Genomic DNA, 21,107 nt, shown 5'->3' with positions numbered 1-21,107 from the left:
GTTTTGGCTAAGGAGGTCTTGTGGCACAATGGGTAGCCAAAAGCTCTGAGTAAGGAAGATATGTTCATAACATGACCAAACAGGTTGAGTGGTAGGTGGTAAGAGTGGGAGAGATTCTTGGTTAGCCATTGTAATGGAAAGACAATGGAGCCTCTACCATTGCTGTCCATAGTTCCAGGTTACAATTTGCATGTAAAAGTGTATGTTTCCACAGCAATTTAGACTTCTTGGGAGCTGGTTGGCTCAGTCAGTTGGATAACCAATGTGGGTGAGATTGGTGCCAACAGCAATGGCCTGAAGGTGCTGGGGCTATGGTTCGGAGGGACCGGGGCATGCGTTAGAAACTGGAAGGAGTGAGTGTCTATGGTGCAAAGAAAACTGGGCATGTGGGAGCAACGCTCCCTCTCCATTGCGGGTAAGAACCTGGTCATCAGGTGTGAGGCACTCTTGCTGTTGCTGTGCGTCTGGCCCATTCCAGACTCCTGTGCGAAGGCGATCACCCGAGCCATCTTTTGCTTTATCTGGAGGTTGAAAATGGATCGTGTCCACAGGAATGCAATGTATAAGCCTCTAGATAAGGTGCGGGTGGGGGGTGGAAATGTTCCCAACATCACCGTCATACTGATGGCCACCTTTGTGTGCAGCTGCATCAAGCTGTGCGTAGATCCTCGGTACGCGAACACCAAGTGTTACTACGTGCTGAGGTTCTACCTGGCCCCGGTGTTGCGAAGGACGGGTCTGGCCACGCTGCCGTGGAACGCTCCAAGTAGTTGGACCGTGCCGTACCACTTGTCCCTCATGGAAAAATTTATGCAGAGAAACACCTTTGACCACAAGTCCATCAGCAGTGGTCGGCACATAACATCTTAAAGGCCCTGCGGGAAAAGGAGAGGGTGGATCCTGTGGGATGGTTCCCCGAGCAGACTGTCAAAGTCATTTGGCAGAATGCCTCATCGCCAGAACTTTCCAACAAGCACCAAGATGTAGCTTGGCTGGTGGTGAGAAAGGCCCTCCCTGTCAGATCCTTCCTACATGCCAGGAGTCTCACCCCCCTCTGCACGTTGCCCTCGAGGTGGCTGCGGTGGGGACGAGACCATTGTTCACCTCCTTGTGGATTGTGCCTTTGCAAAAAAGGTCTGGAGAGAGATGCAGTAGTTTTTGTTGAGGTTCATCCCGAGCAGTTCTGTGACACAGGACTCTGTGCTCTACGGCCTGTTCCCAGGGACACACACCAAAACAAACATCAACTGCAGCTGGAGGATCATCAACTCGGTGAATGACGGTCTTTGGTCTGCCTGAAACTTCTTGGTCTTCCAGCACAAAGAGTTGTCCCTGACCGAGTGTTGCAGACTGGCACATTCCAAGGTCCAGGACTACATGCTGAGAGCCGCTGCAAAGGCGCAATGGGGAAAGGTCGCTGTCTAAGACTCTTTTGCCATAGTGCACCGAGGGACTGGGAACTGTTGAAAGCCCCTCGGGCTGCACAGCTCACAATGAATGTATGCATTGAATAGTAATTGTATTATAACTGTATTGAAGCACCTCAGAATGCAACATGATGTATGTTGATAACTCTAATACCACTGTCTGATTGTCTGTAATGACCATATTGAAATGATTGTAATATTCATTGATTGTATTGAAGCACCTCGTGACCCATGTGTAAAAGTTGAATCTGATTGCACTTTTTGGGATGGCGATTTTGAAATGTTTTGTAATGTTCTTCGATATTTTATGAATAAAGTATATATTTTTAAAAATAGCACTGGGTTTATTCCCTGTACCCGCTTGGGACCTGCCTCCTTGCCCTGCCTGTGGTGGAGTTTATGGTGCTGTGGGCTGGACCTGCCTTCAGGCAGAAAACTCAAGGGAAGCTTTGGCTAAATTTCTAGGTATGTATGGAATGAGTAATTGGGTGCAAACAACTTTAGGTTTTAAAAACTTGTGAATTGAAAGGAATAAACAAATAAAATGCTTCAATTCTGATGAGGGCCATCATTGTTCTTAAATGGAAACTTTCTCTCCATAAATGCTGCATGACCTGCTGAGTGTTTCCAACATTTTCTGTTTTTGTTTCAGATATAGACCATTTTGTTTTGTACTGTGCTGCAACTGTTCATTAATGAGTGAGATTTTCTACTTCGTGACATTAGCTTCCCTATTTTTAGTCAGTAACTCTTTCGAGTACAAACACGTTTCCATCTGTTCCTATTCAGATGAAGTTACATTGTTTCATAGTTTACCATTGTGAGATTTGAACTCTTGATAACTCCTTCGAGTACAAACCCATTTCCATCTGTTTCAGATGAAGTTACATTGTTTCATAGTTTGCCATTGTGAGATTTGAACTCTCGATCTCAGGGTTACAAGCCCAGTACCATAACCACTTCCGCAAACAAATTTCACATTCCTACAACCAGCCCCATTAAGCGCATGCGCAGACTGGGGTGGGGCGGGGGGGAGTTCGCCAAGGACTCACGATGCGCAAACGCAGACGGAGGGTGATCCCGAGGATTCACGGTGCGCAGGCGCAGACTGAGGGTTTCCAGAGGATTCACGGTGCGCAAGCGCAGGGTGAGGGTTTCCCCGCGCGGATCACGGTGCACAAGCGCAGTGTGGGGGGTTTCACCGCGGATTCACGGTGCGCAAACGCAGTGTGAGGGTATCCCCGCGGAATCACGGTGCGCAAGGGCAGTGTGAGGCTGGCTCTCAGCTCTGTCATGGCGTCGGGGGTGCTGTTCCGAAGTGTTTTCAATTCCTTCAGACAAAGTCTTTCTCTCAGCCGGACCATCCTGTTCACACAAACCAGGGAGAAGAAAAGATGGATGAAATCTTACATGTTACTAATGGAAAGAAAGAAAAAACTTGAAGGGCCCCCACCGCCTCGACCTCGGTGTGTATGAGTGTGCTTGGGGACCAGGCCACAGGTCCTTATTTACCCAAGTGAATGGATGCTCTGAGTGAAAAAAATATAAATTTGCCTTTGTTGTTTGCACTTAATATACCAGACTATTTATGTTGTGCGTGACAGCATGTTGCATTTTTATACGACCTTTAACAGATGTTTCTCAATACCTCACAGAGGTGGTCAAGCCAATGAAGGAGATTTTTGGAGGGGTGATAACATTTGCTTATAGGAGGTGAATTTGAAGAGGTCATTAAAGTTGGAGAGGCAGAGGGTTAGTGAGGGAATTCCAAACTGAGGGACCGAGACAACCTCAGGAACGTTTGGCAGTATCAAGGAGCAGAGTTGTCTATAAGAGGCTGGCGTGAGGAATGGAGACATCAGCGCACTTGAGCAGGTTATGGAAATAGTTGGTGGTTGGTAATGTGCGGGTAATGACTTTAAATTGGAGATGTTGGAACCTTGTGAGCAAGGATGGGAATGATGGATGAGCAGAACTTAGGGCAGCAGGTTATGGGCACAGGAGTTTGGATAAGCTGAAGTTTAGGGAGGATGGAATGTTGGTCAGGAGAGCTTTGTAATAGCTGGTTGACCACAGCATGAATGATCATTACTGAGGAAGGTCAGATTTGGGTGATGTTACAGAGGGAAAAGTAAGGGACTCAGAGGGGCTCAGTTTGAATCAGGCGCACATTGCAAGCTTTTTGATTTGAGCTGAGGCAGGAAGGGGCACTGTGTCATTGCCAAGGGTACAAAACATGGAGGCTGAGAGTGATGTCTGCGGTCTTGCCAGCTTTTAGCTAGTGAAAACTGTGACTTGCCTAAGACTGGATGGCAGACAAACAGTAAGAAGGTGCAGAGGCAGTAAAGGAGTCAAGAGAGGTGGTAAAGAGGTAGAGCTGGGTGCTGCTGTATGTATCTCATGTCTGTGAATGTTGCCAAGGGATAGTTTGTATCTGAACGGGCGAATCCTGGATTCTTTGGGAACTCCCAAAGTGATGGCATGGGAATAGAAGCGGAAGCGATTTCTAGAGATGCTTTGGCTATAGAGCAAAGTAGTTACAGTTACAATATGCTGTCAATAGTTTAGGATCGTATGAGATTCTGTAATCAAGATGTTAATCTATTATACAGATTTGTGCAAATCTCCTAGGACTAAGAATGCTAAACTGCTGTATCATATTCTGTACTCGTAATTCTGTGATTGTCCTATTAAGCTGTCAACGTCACTGAGTAAGGGGATATCAGATGGGTCTTTGAAACTTGGCTGTGTCATAATTATCTGGGTGAGCATCAGTGGCCCCCAATGCAACCAATTGATATATTGACGTATTGTGCCATGGAGCGATAAGATGTGATTGTCATGACAAAATCCTGATTTATTTGAGGGTGTGTGAGTATTATATAGTGGCGAGTGATTTCTCACAGAAGGAGAAGGAAAATTGGGCGTTGAGACGCCTGGGTTGTCGCATTAGTGGTATTGCCAAGAGTCTTGAGACTGAGTCCTAGATGTGGTGCAGAAGTACAGTATTTTAAATTAATATATGCTTTTAATAAAAGCATCAAATATGATTGATCTGTGATAGAGAACAACAATCGCTGTTTCTGTGAGCTGAATTTTAAAATATTTTGTTGCATTGTCAGATCACAGCAGCCAAACTGGAACTATCATGCTGAAGTAGAGGCCTTTGGTCAACGTCTTCATGAGAATTTCAACCTGGACCTTCTCAAAACAGCGTTCATCAATCCCTGTTATATTACGTTTGAGGAAGCACGCCGCCGGGAACTTAGACTGGAAAGAGAGGAGATCACATTAAATCTCAAAGACAATCAGCAGTTATTTGAGAAAGGCTCACTGTTTTCAGATACTTACCTCCAAGACTGTTTTAGTAATGCCTACCCAAACTTACCTGCCAATGGTGTTAAGGCATTTACTACTCACATCACAGGGTCAGGGATTGTGTGCCATGTTGCCAGAAACTTAGCTGTGGAAGACTTGATACTAAGTGCAGAGTTCCCAGTGCCACAGGAGGTTTTACAAAAGACGTTCTTTGCTGTTGTTGGAGCTTTGCTTGAGAGCAGTGGACCTGAAAGAGCCAGCTTATTTATCCGGGTAAGATACTGGGGCAATAATGGTGGGGAGTGGACCATATTGTACATATAAATAATCATAAGAGACTACACTGGGTACAGTGATAGTTGCCCAAAGTTCAAGCAGATTTACAGGTTGTATGAGCAGTAACAACAAATTGCATTCATACAATTCATGTAGAGCCTCACAAAAGTATAATCAAGAAAAAATTGAATGACAAGATTGGCAGCTTTGAGCAGTCACAGATTTAAGGTAATCAATAATAGAACCAGAGAGGAGATGAGATTTTTAAAAATTTATGATCTGGAATGCATTGCCTGAAAGGGAGGCAGAAGCAGTTTTAATAGTTCATTTCAAAAGGGAATTAGATGTATACTTGAAAAGGAAAATATTTGTAGAGCTATGGGAAAAGAACAGGGAAATGAGACAAATTGAACAGTACTTTCAAAGAGCCAGCACTGTTACGATGGGCTGAATGGCTTTGTTCTGTGCTTGATCATTCTGACACCCAGACAAGGAAATATTAGGAGAGTTAACAAAAACATGGTCACAAGAAGTGGCATTTAAAGGAGGAACTGGAGCTAATGAGGAAAGGGATTTCTGTCAGGAATTCTATAGGGCTTGGGGCTGTAGTTAGTCAGGCTGTACAAAAAGTGAAGGTACCAAGTAGACTTACAAACAAAATACCCACTGGTGTATCATGTGATTGGTAGGCACATTTGATTGAAGATGCTGGGACCACTGAGGAATGTGTGTTTTAATGAAGCATTATTATACAAAACCAAGGAACGAGGACAGTAGAACTCAGCGTGTTTGAAATTATCTATTTTAGTTGAACTTCTTGCTTCCCAATTTTTAGCTTATATCTTTTGGGAAATATTTGTGATTAGTGAGGAGAGATGTCAGTGATGGAATGTTTTTTTATACTTCTGTTAGCCAGCATCAAAGTTGTACAGCAAACCCAGGCATAGTAAAACTCTCTATATTTTGCTTTAAACCCAGCCTCTAATACTTCCTATGTTTGTTTTATTAATTCATGGGACATTGGCACTATATTGTACATAGTTATTACAGTATAGCTGGACAGTAAATGGGCAGTGCTTTTTTCTTCAATGCTAAGAATTTGTGATGTAAATTCCGAGTCTGGGCCTGATTTTGTCCTGGATTTATAGCCTGATTGCAGAGCAAAGCTGCCTTGCACTGGCACTGCAGTTGTATATATGTAGGCTCAATTAACCAGCTAAAACCCTGCAGTTTATCAGCACAGGGACAGTTAAATTTCCTGCTGCTTGTCCAACGAAGATCATTCTATACATTAGGGCTTTGGCTTTCATTTATATAGCTGAATAGGAAGAATTCCAGTCTAACTTTGGGTTGTTCCTGTTGTGTCTTGACTCAGTGTGCTGCTGCAGTTGTGTATGATTTGACCTGACACTGGATGTGACACCTGTTCTGTGTAACAGTGGATGCTATTTTTGACTTGTTATATTATAAGCATGGCTTTACATGCTGATTCTTTTGTTCTGTGTGACTAGTGATTCAAATGATTCATGAATGTGTAACATCCTATTAACAGCAACTGGACTGTTTGCTCTGCCTTTACTTTTGAATAGAATATCTGACTCTCAAATGTATTTTCTGATTTATTGGTCTTTTTATAGGACTTCCTCATTTCTCAACTTATTGGGAAAGATCTGTTTGAAATCTGGCCTCTTGTTAATCCCATGGGACTATTGGTGGAAGAGCTGAAGAAGAGGAAGATGTCTCTTCCTGAGTCCAGACTAACCAGGCAGTCTGGAGCCAGCACTGTGCTCCCGGTGTATTTCGTTGGACTATACAGGTACATGATAAATGTTGTTCAACGTGTTGTGGAGTAGCTATGCACTATAACCTTATTAGGTTAAATATCCAAAAGGAACTGTTGTAAAAATGCATGGTATTATAATCTTTGTATTTTGTATTCAATTTCATATGTTCGTATGTTGTTTCCTGCCAGTAGTGCAAATGCACCATAAACTGTAAAACATTGATTTTAGTTCACTGAAGAGCTGTTGAGAAGCTTGGAAATTTTTGCTTGGCATAGAGACACTGTTAGCTGTTTGTAAGAATGGGAGAAACCCTCTAATTGCTAATGAGAAGGATTGGAGGTTGATGGGAGAGGGGTGGGAGGCTTATGATTTGTTGATTATTTGAAGCAAGATTTGTATATTATGCTGTGGAAGGGCAATTTAGTGGCTGCTGAATCGAGGTGATGGAGAGAGTTGCTGATTGGATGAGGAGGTGGCTATGGTGAGAGTTGCTGATTGGATGAGGAGGTGGCTATGGTAAACTGTTTATTTGAAAAAAGGAGCTGCAAATGGGAGCAGTTGTTTGCCAGTCAACTGTGATGTATTGGGAGAGGAGTTCACAGTTGCTGATTAACATAGTGAGCAGGCGAAGAACCATGGTGAACTCTTGTACCAGGAGTTGCATTACTTTTATGAAATGCTGAATTCAAAGATGGTCATGCTTAAAACACTAAATATACACGTACAGGAGCTAACCCTGCTGTTGGGGGTGACATGCTGATTCGCTGACCAGAGGGTGGCAAGAAATAAAGTCTCATAAATCAAGAGGCAAGCTCTTAAAAATCAAAGGTACTGGTATAAAAGGGATGAGGTTTTTTTCCAAACACAAACCAATACAGATTGACAGTAAGCTTTAAGTTCACTTAGAAATTGTGTCTCTCGCAATTGATTAATGAGAATTGGCATGTCTGCCTTATTTTTCCTCAAGACATAAATTGCCAGGCACATATTGCACAGTCGAAATTTTACACAACATGATGTTATGGAAAGGGTTTGTTGACTTTTTAATTTGTTCTCGAGATGTAGACATTGCTGGTAAGATCACAGTGACGGCCCCATTCCTGGTTCCCTAATAACGTGTTTATGGGCCACCCTTTTGAACCACTGCAGTTCTTGTGTTGATTGGCCTGTAATGGTGTAGATGGAGGATTCCAGGCTCTAGTCCTAGCAACTATTATGAAATGGTGGTATATGCCCAAGTCAGGATGATGTATTACGTGTCCTTCTCAATGGTAGGTTTTTTATCGACTAGCTGGTAGTGTTAATGTAAGCTTATCATCTTGTAGATGGTACATACCGTAGTTCCAAATACGCTGGTGGCAGAAATAAGTTCAGTGGTGGTGCCGTTGGAGAGCTGGTTGTTGTACATGCCACTTATCAGCCAAAGTTGGGATGCTGTCTGGATCCTGCCTTAGTCTGGTGTGGGTTGTTTCCAATTTTAGTGAAGTTACAAATGGAACTGAATATTGTGAATCAGTCGATGTACAACTTAACTCTAAATCTTGCCGAATGAAGATCACTGGTGAAGCAGCTAAAAGTTTTGGGCCAAGGTGCTGCCTTGAGCTCGTGCAATGATTTCTTGTGTTTGGCCTGTGATATACTTAGTGCCTGGTACAATTAACCTAAAAATAGTGAGAGAAGAGCTTGCAAAAAGAGAATGAGAAAAGTGTCTAAAACGGATCAAAGACATTAGGTAGAGTGAGTGCAGCAGTACACTAATTTATAGTGGAGTCTGGGGAAGATGACCAGCTCCTAAAAACACATGACTACTTAAGAGGCAAAGTTTGTTCTCTTGGGTGATTCAATATAATTGCACGAATTAAATATTTCTAGAATTGTCAGTTAGTTTATATAAATAAATGTTTGATCCAAAACTAAGATGCGCTTTGGACTTCCAACTTTCAGGCATGATTTTTCATTTTATGGTTTTGTTCAGCTTGCCTAAACAACTGGGTTTTACCAATTGACTGGGTTAGATGAAGGGGTGAGTCAAATGGTTTGTGAAATAGTGAACGCTGCACTGGTTAAATTTTGTATGACAAGTAACTCATCAATTTGCCAGGATATACTTGGTTTTAAATCAGTAATGGAATCTGTCATGCATTTATATCGGAAATGACAAAGTTCTCACCTGGAAATGCTGGTATTAACAGATGTCCAATGTCTTGTTGCAGTGATAAGCAGCTAATTGCAGAAGGACCTGGTGAAACTGTGCTGTCAGCTGAAGAAGAGGCAGCACGAGTAGCGCTGCGTAAAATTTATGGTTACACAGAAAACAGACGACCTTGGGATTATTCAAACCACATAAAGCAACCTGTGGCAGCCAAGGTTCTGAGCAATTAATATGCTGGATTCATTCTATGTGACTTACATCATCCAAATATTAGCTCTGGTTATGGCACCTTAACCATTGTGCAAATATTCATGATTTTGCAGCTATAATAAAGATATTCAAAATCAGTTTTCAGTATTTATTGCAAAACTATTTGGGGAAGTTGCATCCTAATAGTGTGTACAGCTCTGGTCACCATGTTGTGCAATGGATATTGAGGCACTGGAGTGGGTGTGAAAGTAACATTTGCAATGATTATACCGAGCTTTGAGGCTATATCTATCAGGAGAGGATTAACAGGCTCTTTTTTTCTGTTCAAAAGATGTGATTGAAATGTGATCTGATAGATCTTTAAGATTAAGAAAAGCTTTGATAGAGCAGGCACAGAGCGTTTCCACTTAGGTGACGGTGGGGGGATAGACCAAAAATAGAATCCATAAATATAGACATAAAGATAGGCACCAAGAAACCAAATAGAAAATAGAAGAAACTTCTTTGTCCAAAAAGTGGTGAGAATGTGGATCTCTGCCACAACAAATATTTGAAGTGAATAATAGATACATTTAAGGAATTCGGTTCATAAAGAACTGTCACACTGATGTGGACAAGCCACTTGCAGTAAAAATGTTAAGGATAGTAGCTAGGTAAACATATGAAGGAGAAAGGAATCAAGGGTAATTATGATAGATGAGGAAGGATGGAAGGAGGCTTGAAGGGAACATGCACTGGTTGAGCCAAATGGCCTATTTCTGTGCTGGATATTCTAAGTAATATACTATCATTGGAGATCACTTCTAATTGCCTTGCTCTGAAGAGTCATACTGACCCGAAACGTTAACTCTGTTTCTCTCTCCACAGATGCTGCTAGACCTGCTGAGTTTTTCCAGCATTTTCTGTTTTTATTTCAGATTTCCGACATCCGCAGTATTTTGCTTTTATTCAATTTAATGCTGTTTGTTGAAATGCAATGATCATTTCAGTTTGACAATTTTTTAATAAATGCCTTCTTGATATAATTGGACGATTGGTACAGGAAAATCTCGTTGGATGCACCCTTTTAATTTATTCAGGATTAATTTTTGAAACTAGTAATGATATTGCTCAGATATCTTGTTTTTTTGGTCCTCTTCCTGGATATTGGAAACATTTTCAAGCCATCTTGATTCCATTATTTCAGATTTAAATACATTACTGCAGCTTTTTTACAAGAGGTAATGTTTAAAGTACATTTCAAATGACACTTTTTTTTTACCATTTTCAGACTAGGATTCTGAGCAGCAAGAGTTGGAGAATAGGGATCTTCTTATCGTGTCCACAGACAGTCTATACATGGCCCAGCCAGAACTGGACACATTTTTGCGCCTTGTTGTTGAATTCAGCAAGATCTGCAACAAGCAGATGGGCATTGCAGGAGATGTTGCATTGTCTGTGGCTCAATTCCACATTCGGGCTGGTTGTATATCCCCATTTGCTTAGTGACACCTTTGAACGACCTACCCTAAGTCTGTTAAGGCACTTCCAAGTTGCCCAGTTGCAATTAGCTCCTGGGGGAAGGCTTTCATCCGGTAGAATTTCCATCGCTGGGGGTTGTACGAGACTGGCGAGCCGGTCTTTCCACAAGGCAATGCGGGCTTCAGATGGCGTTGATTGTAATGGAACAACAACGCTTATGAAGCTCTTCCTTGACTTCAGGCGGCTGGGTGTAGGTGTATGACCATGTAATGGTTGCCTGTCATCTGATGTTTGACGGAGTTGCTCTTTCTTGTTGGCTACCGTTCTTATCGGGGGAGCGATACCCAGGAAATATAGACTGTTGGTGTTTGTTGGTTTTAAACAACCTGTGATAAGTTGGCAGCTTGCGTTCAGAACGGCATCCATCTTCTTAGCATGAATAGATCTTTCCCATGCAGGGCAGGCGTATTCAGCAGAGGAATAGCAAAGAGCAAGTGCACTGATTCGCAATGTTTTCAAGCTTGCTCCCCATAGGGATAATGGGTGGATACTCTAAATGGCAGGGTGTCTCACAGAGTACTGGTGCCAAGGTCCTTTAATTTTTTTTTCATGTGCACAGTCTGGTTATCTGCACAGTGCCTTTAAGTTTTCTTGCACAGCTGAGGATGCTTGTATCTTTTAGGCACAACTTCTGAGTGGCCTCTTCAATACCCACCTGACATGGGTGCAGCTTAACGGGAACATTGATGGAGGCCTCAACTCATCACCCAATTTATGAACAATGCATGATGTGACAAAAGAGACAAATATTTAAGTTTGCCAATGATACAACGATCGGCAGCATTGTAAGCAGTGTAGATAAAAGCATAAAATGACACATTAATAGAAGAAGTGAAAAGGCAAAAGTGTGTGTAGTAATCCACTCCAGACCTAAAAACTATAGATCAGTGTACTTTCAAAATAGTAAAAAGTTAAAAACAGTGGAGGTCCAAAGGGACTTAGGGATTTATCACTGTACCACTGTCAAAAATTTAATGGACAGGTGCAGAAAATAATCAAAAAGGCTAATGGAATGCTGTCCTCGTGTTTAGAAGATTGAAGTACAAAAGGGTAAAAGTTATGCAACAGCTATACAAAGCCATTAGACCAGACCGGAGGACTATGTTCTGTTCCAGACACCTCATCTTAGAAAGGAATTTTTGGCCTTGGAGGAAGCGTGACGTAGATTTACCAGAATGATACCTGGATGCCAAATGTTAAAAACATTACACAAACTAGGGTTGAATTCCCTGGAATTTAGACGGCTAAGGGGTTAATTTAATCAACATTTTCAAGATGATGTGAAGAACTGATGGGGTATATGGAGAGAAATTTGTCATTGGTTGGGAATCTTACTCAAGGGCCATAGCCAGCCTAAAAGTTATAGCCAGATCTTTCAGGAGTAAAGTTAGGAAATGCTTTTACAAGCAAATGGTAAGGAAGTTTGGATTTCACTTCCATAAATGGCAGTTGATGATAGGATTTAACAATTGTTCTATCAATTTCAGGTTTAAATTTTTTGTTGACCAAGGGTGTTAAAGGATATGGAATTAGGTCATAGATCAGCCATGATCTCATTGAACGGTGGGAAAGATTTGAGGAGTTAAATGGTATTTTCTGTTCCTATATTCCAATTCTGTTTTTTAAAAGGCTGCTTATAGTACCTGAACTTTAATATTATAAATGAATCTGGTATTGCAGAAGGATTTTGGGTTCCTATTCTAATTTGATGAATTTGATCTGATCCAGAAAGACTGAATCAAAGCCATTATACCTGGATTCCAGTATATAGCTCAAGCCATTGATCTGACTTTAAAGACAGTACTGTGCAGGGAAACGCATTGGCTATTAATATCATAATCTTCTGTTCAATCCCATATGGCAATTCCCTGCCAATCCAAAACCACCTTTTTCCCCCCCTAATCTTGATTCCTAGTTCTGTGTGAGATCTGATTTTTCTTTTAATGGATGCAAATATTGTTATAGGGGATGGGCCACCTCCCCATATAACAGAAGAAAGGGGTGAGGGGAGAGAAAAATACTTGATGGTACAAAGGGATCAGTGTGCCAACTATATTTACACCCACTGGCATGCTTCTAAAATTACCTATAATATTGATTAGGCGCTTATAGACATGGCTGTGGAAGTATTCAACAGCATACCCACTGTGCTAAATTCAGCTTTAAACATGATGACAGAATACAGCTCACAGGCAATCTGTAATCAAATTTAGAAGGCTCCAAACATCATAATTTCACATCAATATATGCAAAGTAAAAACCAGGTCCATATAAGCACCATACATAAATATGATGTAAAGTAACTTTAAAATTACATTGCACATTTTCCCCCAAAAATAATTTTATATTAATTTGAGTAGTAAACAAGACATAGCCTCTGTTGGTAGAAATCAGTTTAAAAACACATTGTTGAAAGAAGATAGACTCCATTCAATGGATGCATTTTCACTTCCTTGTTTCATTTAAGTTTTCTTGCACAGCTGAGGATGCTTGTATCTTTTAGGCACAACTTCTGAGTGGCCTCTCCAGTACCCACCTGACATGGGTGCAGCTTAACGGGAACATTGATGGAGGCCTCAACTCGTCACCCAATTTATGAACAATGCATGATGTGACAAAAGAGACGGAGATATTTAAGTTTGCCAATGATACAACAATTCTGGTATTCTCTGAAGTTCTGCCAAAGTTAAGAGGAATCTTTGATAATATATTAGCCACCTCAATATTTTCTTAACTTAGAATCCTGGAATCAGGTGAAACAATTACAAATATAATAAACAATTTGTAATTTGGTATAAGAGAGCCAACAAATGGAAAATGGAATGTGTTTAAAAATAAAAATGGAATGTAGGAATCCCTTGCTAGTTATATTGTAGCTTTGTCAGATTTTTATTCTCCCCCTTCCCAAGCCTGTGCTATATGAATGTTAATGTCCCATGAGCCACTTTCTGGCAAGAAGCTGCACTCTTGGTTTTGCTGCCTCTTAATAAGGTCTCATTGCTGTACTATTGACTTTTCTAGCAGGTTGGTTAAAGTTTAGTCCTTTTACATATTTGATCAAAATGACAATGTTTAACCACTAGCAGTAAATCTTTGATTCTTCATTAAAGTCTGGGAGCAAAGGTCATCATTAAGCTGTAACCACAGAAAATTTTGCACTTTGGAGGACGAAGACTCTTCTCATTCTTTGTAGTCAAAACCAGTGTAACTGCTGCTTTCCAACAGATTTTACTCATTGATTATGAGAATCTACTAGGAAAAGTGGAAAATTGCCCCTCTCTGTGCTGACCACCACAAAAGGACAAATCCAATCTGGCAAATTACCATCCTGTCAGCCTGCTCTCAGTTGCTGGCAAAATGATAGAAGGTGTGCACTTACCAATAACCTGTTCACTAATGCCCGGTTTGGATTTTGCCATGGCCACTTGGCTCCAGACCTTATTATAGCCCTGGTCCAAACATGGATAGAAGAGCTGAATTTCAGAGGTGATGTGAGAATGACTGTCCTTGACAACAAGGTAGCATTTGATCGAGTGTGGCACCAAGGGGCCCTAGCAAAATCAAGGGGAAACTTTCCACTGCTTAGAGTCATACGTAACACAGGGAAAGATGGTTGTGGTTATAGGAAGTCAATCATCTCACCCAGGATTCTGTTGCAGGAGTTCCTCAGGACAACTATCTTTAGTTGCTTCATCAATTACCTTCCCTACACCTTAAGGTTAAAAGTGGGGATATTTGCAGATGATTATGCAATGTTCAGTTCCATTTGCAACCCCTCAGATGATGCCTCAGTCCGTGCCCATGAAGCAAGCTAGACAATATTCAAGCTTGGGCTGATAAGTGATGTAACATGCAGGCTGCATAAGTGCCAGGAAATGACCAACTCCAACAAGCAAGAGTCTAACCTCTCCCCTTTAACATTAAATGGCATTATCCTGGTCAAATTTCCTCCACTAGAAATATCTTGGGGGTCACCAATGACCAGAAAATTAACTCAACCAGCCAAATAAATACTGCAGCTACAACAGCAGTTCAGGGAGTGGGGATTGTGCAATGTGTGACTTGCCTTATGACTCCCTAAAGCCTGATGACATGATGGAAAAATCTCCATTTGCCTGGATAAGCACACCTCCTAAAACACTCAAGAAGCTCGACTCCACCCAGGATAAAACAGGCCAGTTGATTGGCATCTCATCCACCGCCTTAAACATTCACCTCCTCCAACATCAGCGCACAAATGCAGCAGTGTCCCATCTACAGGATGCTTTGTACCAACTCACTAAAACTTCTTCGATAGCACCTCCCAAACCCATAACATATACCACTTAAGAGCAGCAGGCGCATGTGAACAACACCTCCAAGTTTCTAGCCAAATCACACAACTTCTTAGCTTGGAAATATATCACCATCACCACTCAAAATCCTGGAATTCCTACCTAATAGCACTGTGGGAATACTTTCAGAACATCGATTGCAATGTTTCAAGAAAGCAGCTCACCGCCACCTTCACAAGGATTGTTAGAGATTGGCAATAAATGCTGGTCCAGCCGGCGACGCCCACGTCGCATGAATAAAACCAATGTAGATGAGAACTAAATAAGGTGGGTAGCAGATCTGTTGGCTTCAATGGGCAGTAAAATGGGCGGAGGTCAGGTTAAACTCTTAAAAAGTCAAAGGTAAGAGTTCTTTTTGGAACTTTTAGTCTCAGTTGTAGAGGATTTTGGTATCGATTGTGTAACTAGTACGAGTTGTTCAGCTTGTGCTTAAAGCGGTCAGTAATTACACTATCACTCCATTGTGAGGTTTTCCATTATAACACTGCTTATAATAAAGTTGGAAGTATGATACTATCTATTATAAACCTCCATCTGCTAACTGAAACTCTAGGTTTATATATCACACGAGGGATTTACGAAATTGAATTCGCTTCTAAGTAACGGGCATGAAAACCGGTGCTTTATTCGGCTTTAGAAAAACCGTTTGTGAAAACCCATCACAACCGAAAACCAGATTTCTGCCAACGGCGGAAGCTACGATATGTCGTTCGATAATTTTCATACAAAGCAGTAATCTGGCTGGTATAAATAATTAGATACTTTCACAGTTGGGATATTACGTTAACGGTTCGGACAATTCAGCATGTAAGAGATTTCAGTGAGAGGAAGGCATTCCGCTAGATCATGACTTTTTTGTACAATGCATTTTAGACAAACATTATTTAGAGTGCACTGGGAATGAAGACGCCATCATGATTTTTTTTCCCGCACCAGGAGCTGTCATTTTTTTCACTGTGGTAGTAATGGAGCTGACTGCAGGTTTATTACACTGGTCTACTGCGCCTCCTCTTGGATGTTCCGCAGATAAAGCCGAAAACTCCAACGATTATTTGCAACGCACTGACCAACACCTCCAGTATCCCAACCAAAAAGAGTCCGCTGAATGTGATCCTGTGAATCGTCTTTTGAAAGTCTACATCTGTCTCTAAGGTGGGAGCTGTTGATGCGGCTTTCACGCTAGAAACGGTAGGAACTGTAGAAAAGTTGGTACCTGGTAGATCAGTTGGTACAATGTGAAAGCCAGTTTGATTAATTCCACAATTGTCTTCCACAAACCACTTCAAATCAATCTTGAGATTTGAAAGAGACCTAGAAAAAAAGGTTTTATTAATTCAGTACACAATTTGTGTGTATCAATTAATATTTTTCTCTAGCTTTTTGTAATAGGGTGCACTGCCCACAATATTGGCAGATCTCTACCAATGTCAGTAGCTGGTGCACAGATTACCAGAGACAGATTTCTTGTGATTTTCTTTCATGCCTTAATAGGGAGCACCTGGATATATAGGTGCAGGGATTAAATTAAACCGGATCAACTACAACACAGCTAGATCGTTCTAAAGATTATTATTTAAAAAAAAACACAAATAAATCAAGGCGGGCCACCCGGAACTTTATTCAAAAGGAATTGTTGCTGTTAATTTAAGATTTGAAGAGCTCGCTGCCGCAAAGGTAACTTTGTCCCTTCATCTTTTGTTGTTGGAGGTCTGCTATCAGGCTGCCAATTAATAGGTGATTTCCCAGATTCCCCCAGGTGTTTTCGCTATACTGCACGTTTCTCTCTTCCTTCTGGTCAGTCGCGTGGGTCTCTTTGAACTGCCTGCAAGTGCTAGAAAATCTCCTTCGTTTCCTGAGAACCGGAACTGGACTCTTACGCCCCATTCGATCAAATTATTCATTGGTTTAAATTATACGAAAACGAAATAATAATTATAAATAATAACCAGTGAGCCAAACGTTCAATCGTTATACGGTGTATAGAAAACTTAGCGAAATCGCTGTCTAAGCAGCATCCGCGTTCTGTTGCAGTGTGATGTACCACTGTGCTGTGCAGGTGTCCTTGCACCAGTATTTGGTTTATCAGTTGTTATAATATATACAAAAAATACTTGCTTTATGTCTTCTATTGAGAAGCTGCAGTTTTCCAGACTGTGACTTTCTGTATCGCAGACCAGTGGCCCCTTAATCAGGGAATGCAGTGAGACCAGTACACAGTACAGGGCTCCAAGAACACTGATCAGACTGAAAAGTGCAGACAGCAGGAGCTGCAGGTCAGAACACAGAATGGTGAGAATAACATGTTTATGCAATGATCACATGCAGGGTTTTTTGTTTTGTTTTCAAGGTTCGAAATAAAATTCAATTAAGTTATTATTTCAATGTGGACCGGGTGCTTTGAGTTGATTTTTGCACCTACCCCTGTTTTGGTATTGCAGTTTTGTCCCTTCCGTGCTGCCAGAGACATGGATACTGTTGGAATGACCTGTATCAAACGGGAGCCGAAACAAGTATTCAGAAATAACTACTCTGGGGGTAGGAATTTGTAGAACAGACTATCTTAAAAGTATTCAACAGGAATAAACAGATGTGCGATTGAACTGAAACTGCATAGAAATGGTCTGGCATTGTGGGCAAACGTAAGTTTTAAAACCCCCAAATGAGTGTGGAGATGATTGAATTCTCCGTTTTTCATTTGTCTACAATTTTAGCCACATGATAACACAGGAGAAGTATTCCAAAATAATTATGCTGAAGATTAAATTTAAAACAGTCTCTGGCTAAATGTTGCTTTCGAAGATAGCTAAGGGCACAACATACTAAATATGTCCTTCTGCTTGTATCTTCCAGTGAATCAAACGAAACAGAATCAGAGTTCTCACAACATTGTTGCCTCATGCCTCAAGAACCTCGTGCGGATGGACCCACTGGAAGACAAATAAAAACAGAATATGCTGGAAATACTCAACAGGTCAGGCAGCAAGAGCAGTGGAGAGAGAAACGGTTAATTCTCTTGGAAGGTCATCGGCCTCTGTTTCTCTCCCCGAAGTTGCCTGACCTGCTGAGTATTTCCAGCGTTTTCTGTTTTTATTTCCGATTTCCAGCATCCACAGTGTTTTGCTTTTCCACGGGAAAACAAGTTAGTTTTCCAGCCTTCTGGGCTGGTTTCTAATGACCATTTTCATAAGACTACAACAATTTTATTGTTACAACATGAAGCTCTATACCTGAAATATCAACAAGTACTCTTTCTTAAATAAAACAGAAAATGATCTAAGTACTCAATAGGTTGGGCAGCATTTGTGGAGGAAGAAATGAACGTTTCAGACCGATGACCTTTCGTCAGAACAGTTCTTTATTGTTCCTTTACAGATGCTGCCTGATCGCTAAGTGTTTCCGAGATTTCTGTTTTTTGTTTCCGAGTTCCAGCATTAGCAGTAATTTATTATTTTACAAAGTCAAACAAATGGAAATACACCCGACTACAACCATCTTACAGTATCCCTATTTAGGTGACATGGAATTTCTGTCGACGGCAATTATATAGTTATCACCTGCTTTGAACTGAATAAGATACTGGAATACCAGGCTTGATATTTTCTTTGGACGTTAAGTCCAGAATAAAATTATTATCCAAGACTGGTCAGCCATTGCACTATACTGCTCACTGTCCAGTCGCAAAATTCTTGTTTTTTAAATATGCCATGGTCCCAGTCAAGCACCTACACTGGCTCTCGTACTAGAACATTCCTAATTCAATTATCCTGTTGAAGAAGCAAACTCTACTAAAATCCTACAAGAGGATTCCCTAGCTGGCTCTGCGGTGCAATATCTTACCAAGATCCCACCTCCAAAAATACCAGGTAGCCACCATTCATAACATGATATGGAGTTCCGAAATAACCGACCATCGTGGCAGTTCACGATTAGAGGTATCATGTTCAGGACAATAGCCAAAATGGTCAAAACCAGGAGACAAGAACCATTAAACAATGTGAAGCACGGCATTCCCGATCTCTTGCAGGTACAGCAGTAAAAGGCAGCTGGAACTCAGACTAATAAATTACAACCGCTTCAGGGCGATTGACTTTTAAAATGTTGTAGTTAAATATTAGTTCAAAGTTTAAGGCTATTTTTGGGGACTTTTTAAGTAAAGTTGTGATGCAGGGGCTGTAAAATTCCGTACTCTAGTTCTGACTCACTAATTTGAATCATTAACATTGTTTAAGCAGAGCTCGCGGATAAGGCCAGCCATTTAGACTAGAGGCATTCCATGTAATATAAGTATATGTTTTTTTTATTGATTCACGGGATGTGGGCTTCGCTGGGTAGGCCAGCATTCATTTCCCATCCCTAGTTGCCCTTGAGAGTGGTGAGCTGTCCTCCTGAACCGCGACGGTCCATGTGGTGTAGGTACACCCACAGTGCTGATAGGAAGGGAGTTCCAAGATTTTGACCCAGCCACAGTGAAGGAACGGCGATATATTTCCAGTCAGGATGGTGAGTGACTTGGGGGGGAACTTCCAGGTGGTGGTGTTTTTTTTTAATTCATTCATGGGTTGTGGGTGTCGCTGGCTAGGCCAGCATTTATTACCCATCCCTAACTGCCCTTGTTCAGAGGGCAGTTAAGAGTCAACCACATTGCTGTGGGTCTAGAGTCACATGTAGGCCAGACCAGGTAAGGACAGCAGATTTCCTTACCTAAAGGACATTAGTGAACCAGATGGGCTTGTACAACAATCGGCAATGGTTTCCTGGTCATCATTTGTTCCCCTCTATCTACTGCCCTTGTCTTTCTAGACGGTAGTGGTCGTAGGTTTGGAAGGTGCTATCGAAGGAGCCTTGGTGAATTCCTGCAGTGCATCTTGTAGATGGTACACACTGCTGCTACTGTGTGTCGGTAGTGGAGGGAGTGAATGTTTGTGAATGTGGTACCAAACAAGTGGACTGCTTTGTCCTGGACAGTGTCAAGCTTCTTGAGTGTTGTGTGAGCTGCATTCATCCAGGCCAGTGGGGAGTATTCCATCACACTCCTGACCTGTGCCTTGTGGATGGTGGACATGCTTTGGGGAGTCAGGAGGTGGATTACTCGTTGCGCAATGCCTCTGAGCTGATCTTGTTGCCACAGTATTTATATAGCTAGTCCAGTTCAGTTTCTGGTCAATGTTACATATAGAATAGCCACAGATAAGAAAAATATCAAAAAATAGGATTACACATAGGATGGACTGTGATAAAATATAATGTTTATATAAAAATTAAATATGCTGGAGCTTGGATCTACCAGTGAATACTTTACACTGGGACTAACTGATCTATTATTGTATGGCAGTGATCTCATGATTTCCATGCAATTTTTTTTCATTTTCACTACAAATACCGCTTCTAAAATCAGGCATAAAATCCTGCTAGTCTTTCTCTTTTTACACGGAAACACCACAATGGTTGATCACCTTCATCTCAATGCTAATTTTTTTGGATTTGACAGGTGCTTTTGCAGCCACATGCCCTTGTTGCTGTTAACCTTCCTTGCTTACCTGGGCTGGGGACCAGCACCAGGTACACACTGGCTTGTTGGCACCAGTTGCCGTGTTCTTCCATAGCCAACAAATCCTAGCGAGGGACTTGAACCTGGGCCTTCTGGTTCAGGGACAGGCGAGCCAGGCACTAAGCTACTCTGGTGCCTTACATCTACTGTCAAATCCTGCTAGTATCGCACAGAATTTTTTAAACAGCTTTTGTACTGTCTTGTAAATTCCTCTTTTTATTCCCTCTCCTGAAGCTGTGCCATGGTGAAGCTTTTTTTTTATTTGCTCATAGCATGTCAGCATCATTTGCAAGGCCGGCAACTATTGTCTACCCCTTATTGACCTTGAGAAGGTGGTGGGGAGCCATCTCCTTGAACTGCTACATTCCAGTGCTGGCAGGGAGGGAGGGCCAGGATTTTAATCCAATGACATAAGGAAAAGCAATATAGTTCCAATCAGTGTAGCTTGGAGGGGAACTTGCAGGTGTTCCCATGCTTCTGCTCCCCTTGTCCTTCTAAGCAGTAGAGATTGCAGATTTGGAAGCTGCTGTCAAAGGA

General features: G+C 41.6%; 2 protein-coding genes across 2 annotated transcripts; one reads left to right on the top strand and one right to left on the bottom strand.

The window, feature by feature from the left end:
• The first annotated feature begins 2,596 nt into the window (after positions 1–2,596).
• mrpl44 (mitochondrial ribosomal protein L44) lies at positions 2,597–9,304 on the top strand. The gene is made up of 4 exons (XM_041215144.1): positions 2,597–2,893; positions 4,550–5,018; positions 6,659–6,837; positions 9,019–9,304. Exons 1-4 carry the CDS (start codon positions 2,721–2,723, stop codon positions 9,185–9,187), a joined length of 990 nt encoding a protein of 329 aa, XP_041071078.1. The 5' UTR covers positions 2,597–2,720; the 3' UTR covers positions 9,188–9,304.
• Positions 9,305–16,008: 6,704 nt separating this feature from the next.
• LOC121287131 (transmembrane 4 L6 family member 20-like) lies at positions 16,009–19,030 on the bottom strand. The gene is made up of 4 exons (XM_041204700.1): positions 18,860–19,030; positions 17,442–17,507; positions 17,138–17,289; positions 16,009–16,333 (listed from the first exon to the last, which is right to left on the bottom strand). Exons 1-4 carry the CDS (start codon positions 19,028–19,030, stop codon positions 16,009–16,011), a joined length of 714 nt encoding a protein of 237 aa, XP_041060634.1.
• Positions 19,031–21,107: the final 2,077 nt, after the last annotated feature.

Source organism: Carcharodon carcharias, chromosome 2 (genome assembly GCF_017639515.1).
Source record: "Carcharodon carcharias isolate sCarCar2 chromosome 2, sCarCar2.pri, whole genome shotgun sequence".
NCBI lineage: Eukaryota > Metazoa > Chordata > Chondrichthyes > Lamniformes > Lamnidae > Carcharodon > Carcharodon carcharias.
This window is presented reverse-complemented; position numbering and strand designations above follow the sequence as displayed.

What these genes read in the sequence shown, in the direction of transcription:
- mrpl44 (XM_041215144.1), top strand. Translation starts at nt 2,721, where the DNA reads ATGGCGTCGGGGGTGCTGTTCCGAAGTGTTTTCAATTCCTTCAGACAA. An exon ending in GAGCCAGCTTATTTATCCGG is followed by an intron (nt 5,019 to 6,658) that starts GTAAGATACTGG and finishes GTCTTTTTATAG; the next exon opens with GACTTCCTCATTTCTCAACT. An exon ending in TATTTCGTTGGACTATACAG is followed by an intron (nt 6,838 to 9,018) that starts GTACATGATAAA and finishes GTCTTGTTGCAG; the next exon opens with TGATAAGCAGCTAATTGCAG.
- LOC121287131 (XM_041204700.1), bottom strand. Translation starts at nt 19,030, where the DNA reads ATGCCGTGCTTCACATTGTTTAATGGTTCTTGTCTCCTGGTTTTGACC. An exon ending in ACTGCAATACCAAAACAGGG is followed by an intron (nt 17,290 to 17,441) that starts GTAGGTGCAAAA and finishes TCTGACCTGCAG; the next exon opens with CTCCTGCTGTCTGCACTTTT. An exon ending in TTCTCAATAGAAGACATAAA is followed by an intron (nt 16,334 to 17,137) that starts GCAAGTATTTTT and finishes CTTTTTTTCTAG; the next exon opens with GTCTCTTTCAAATCTCAAGA.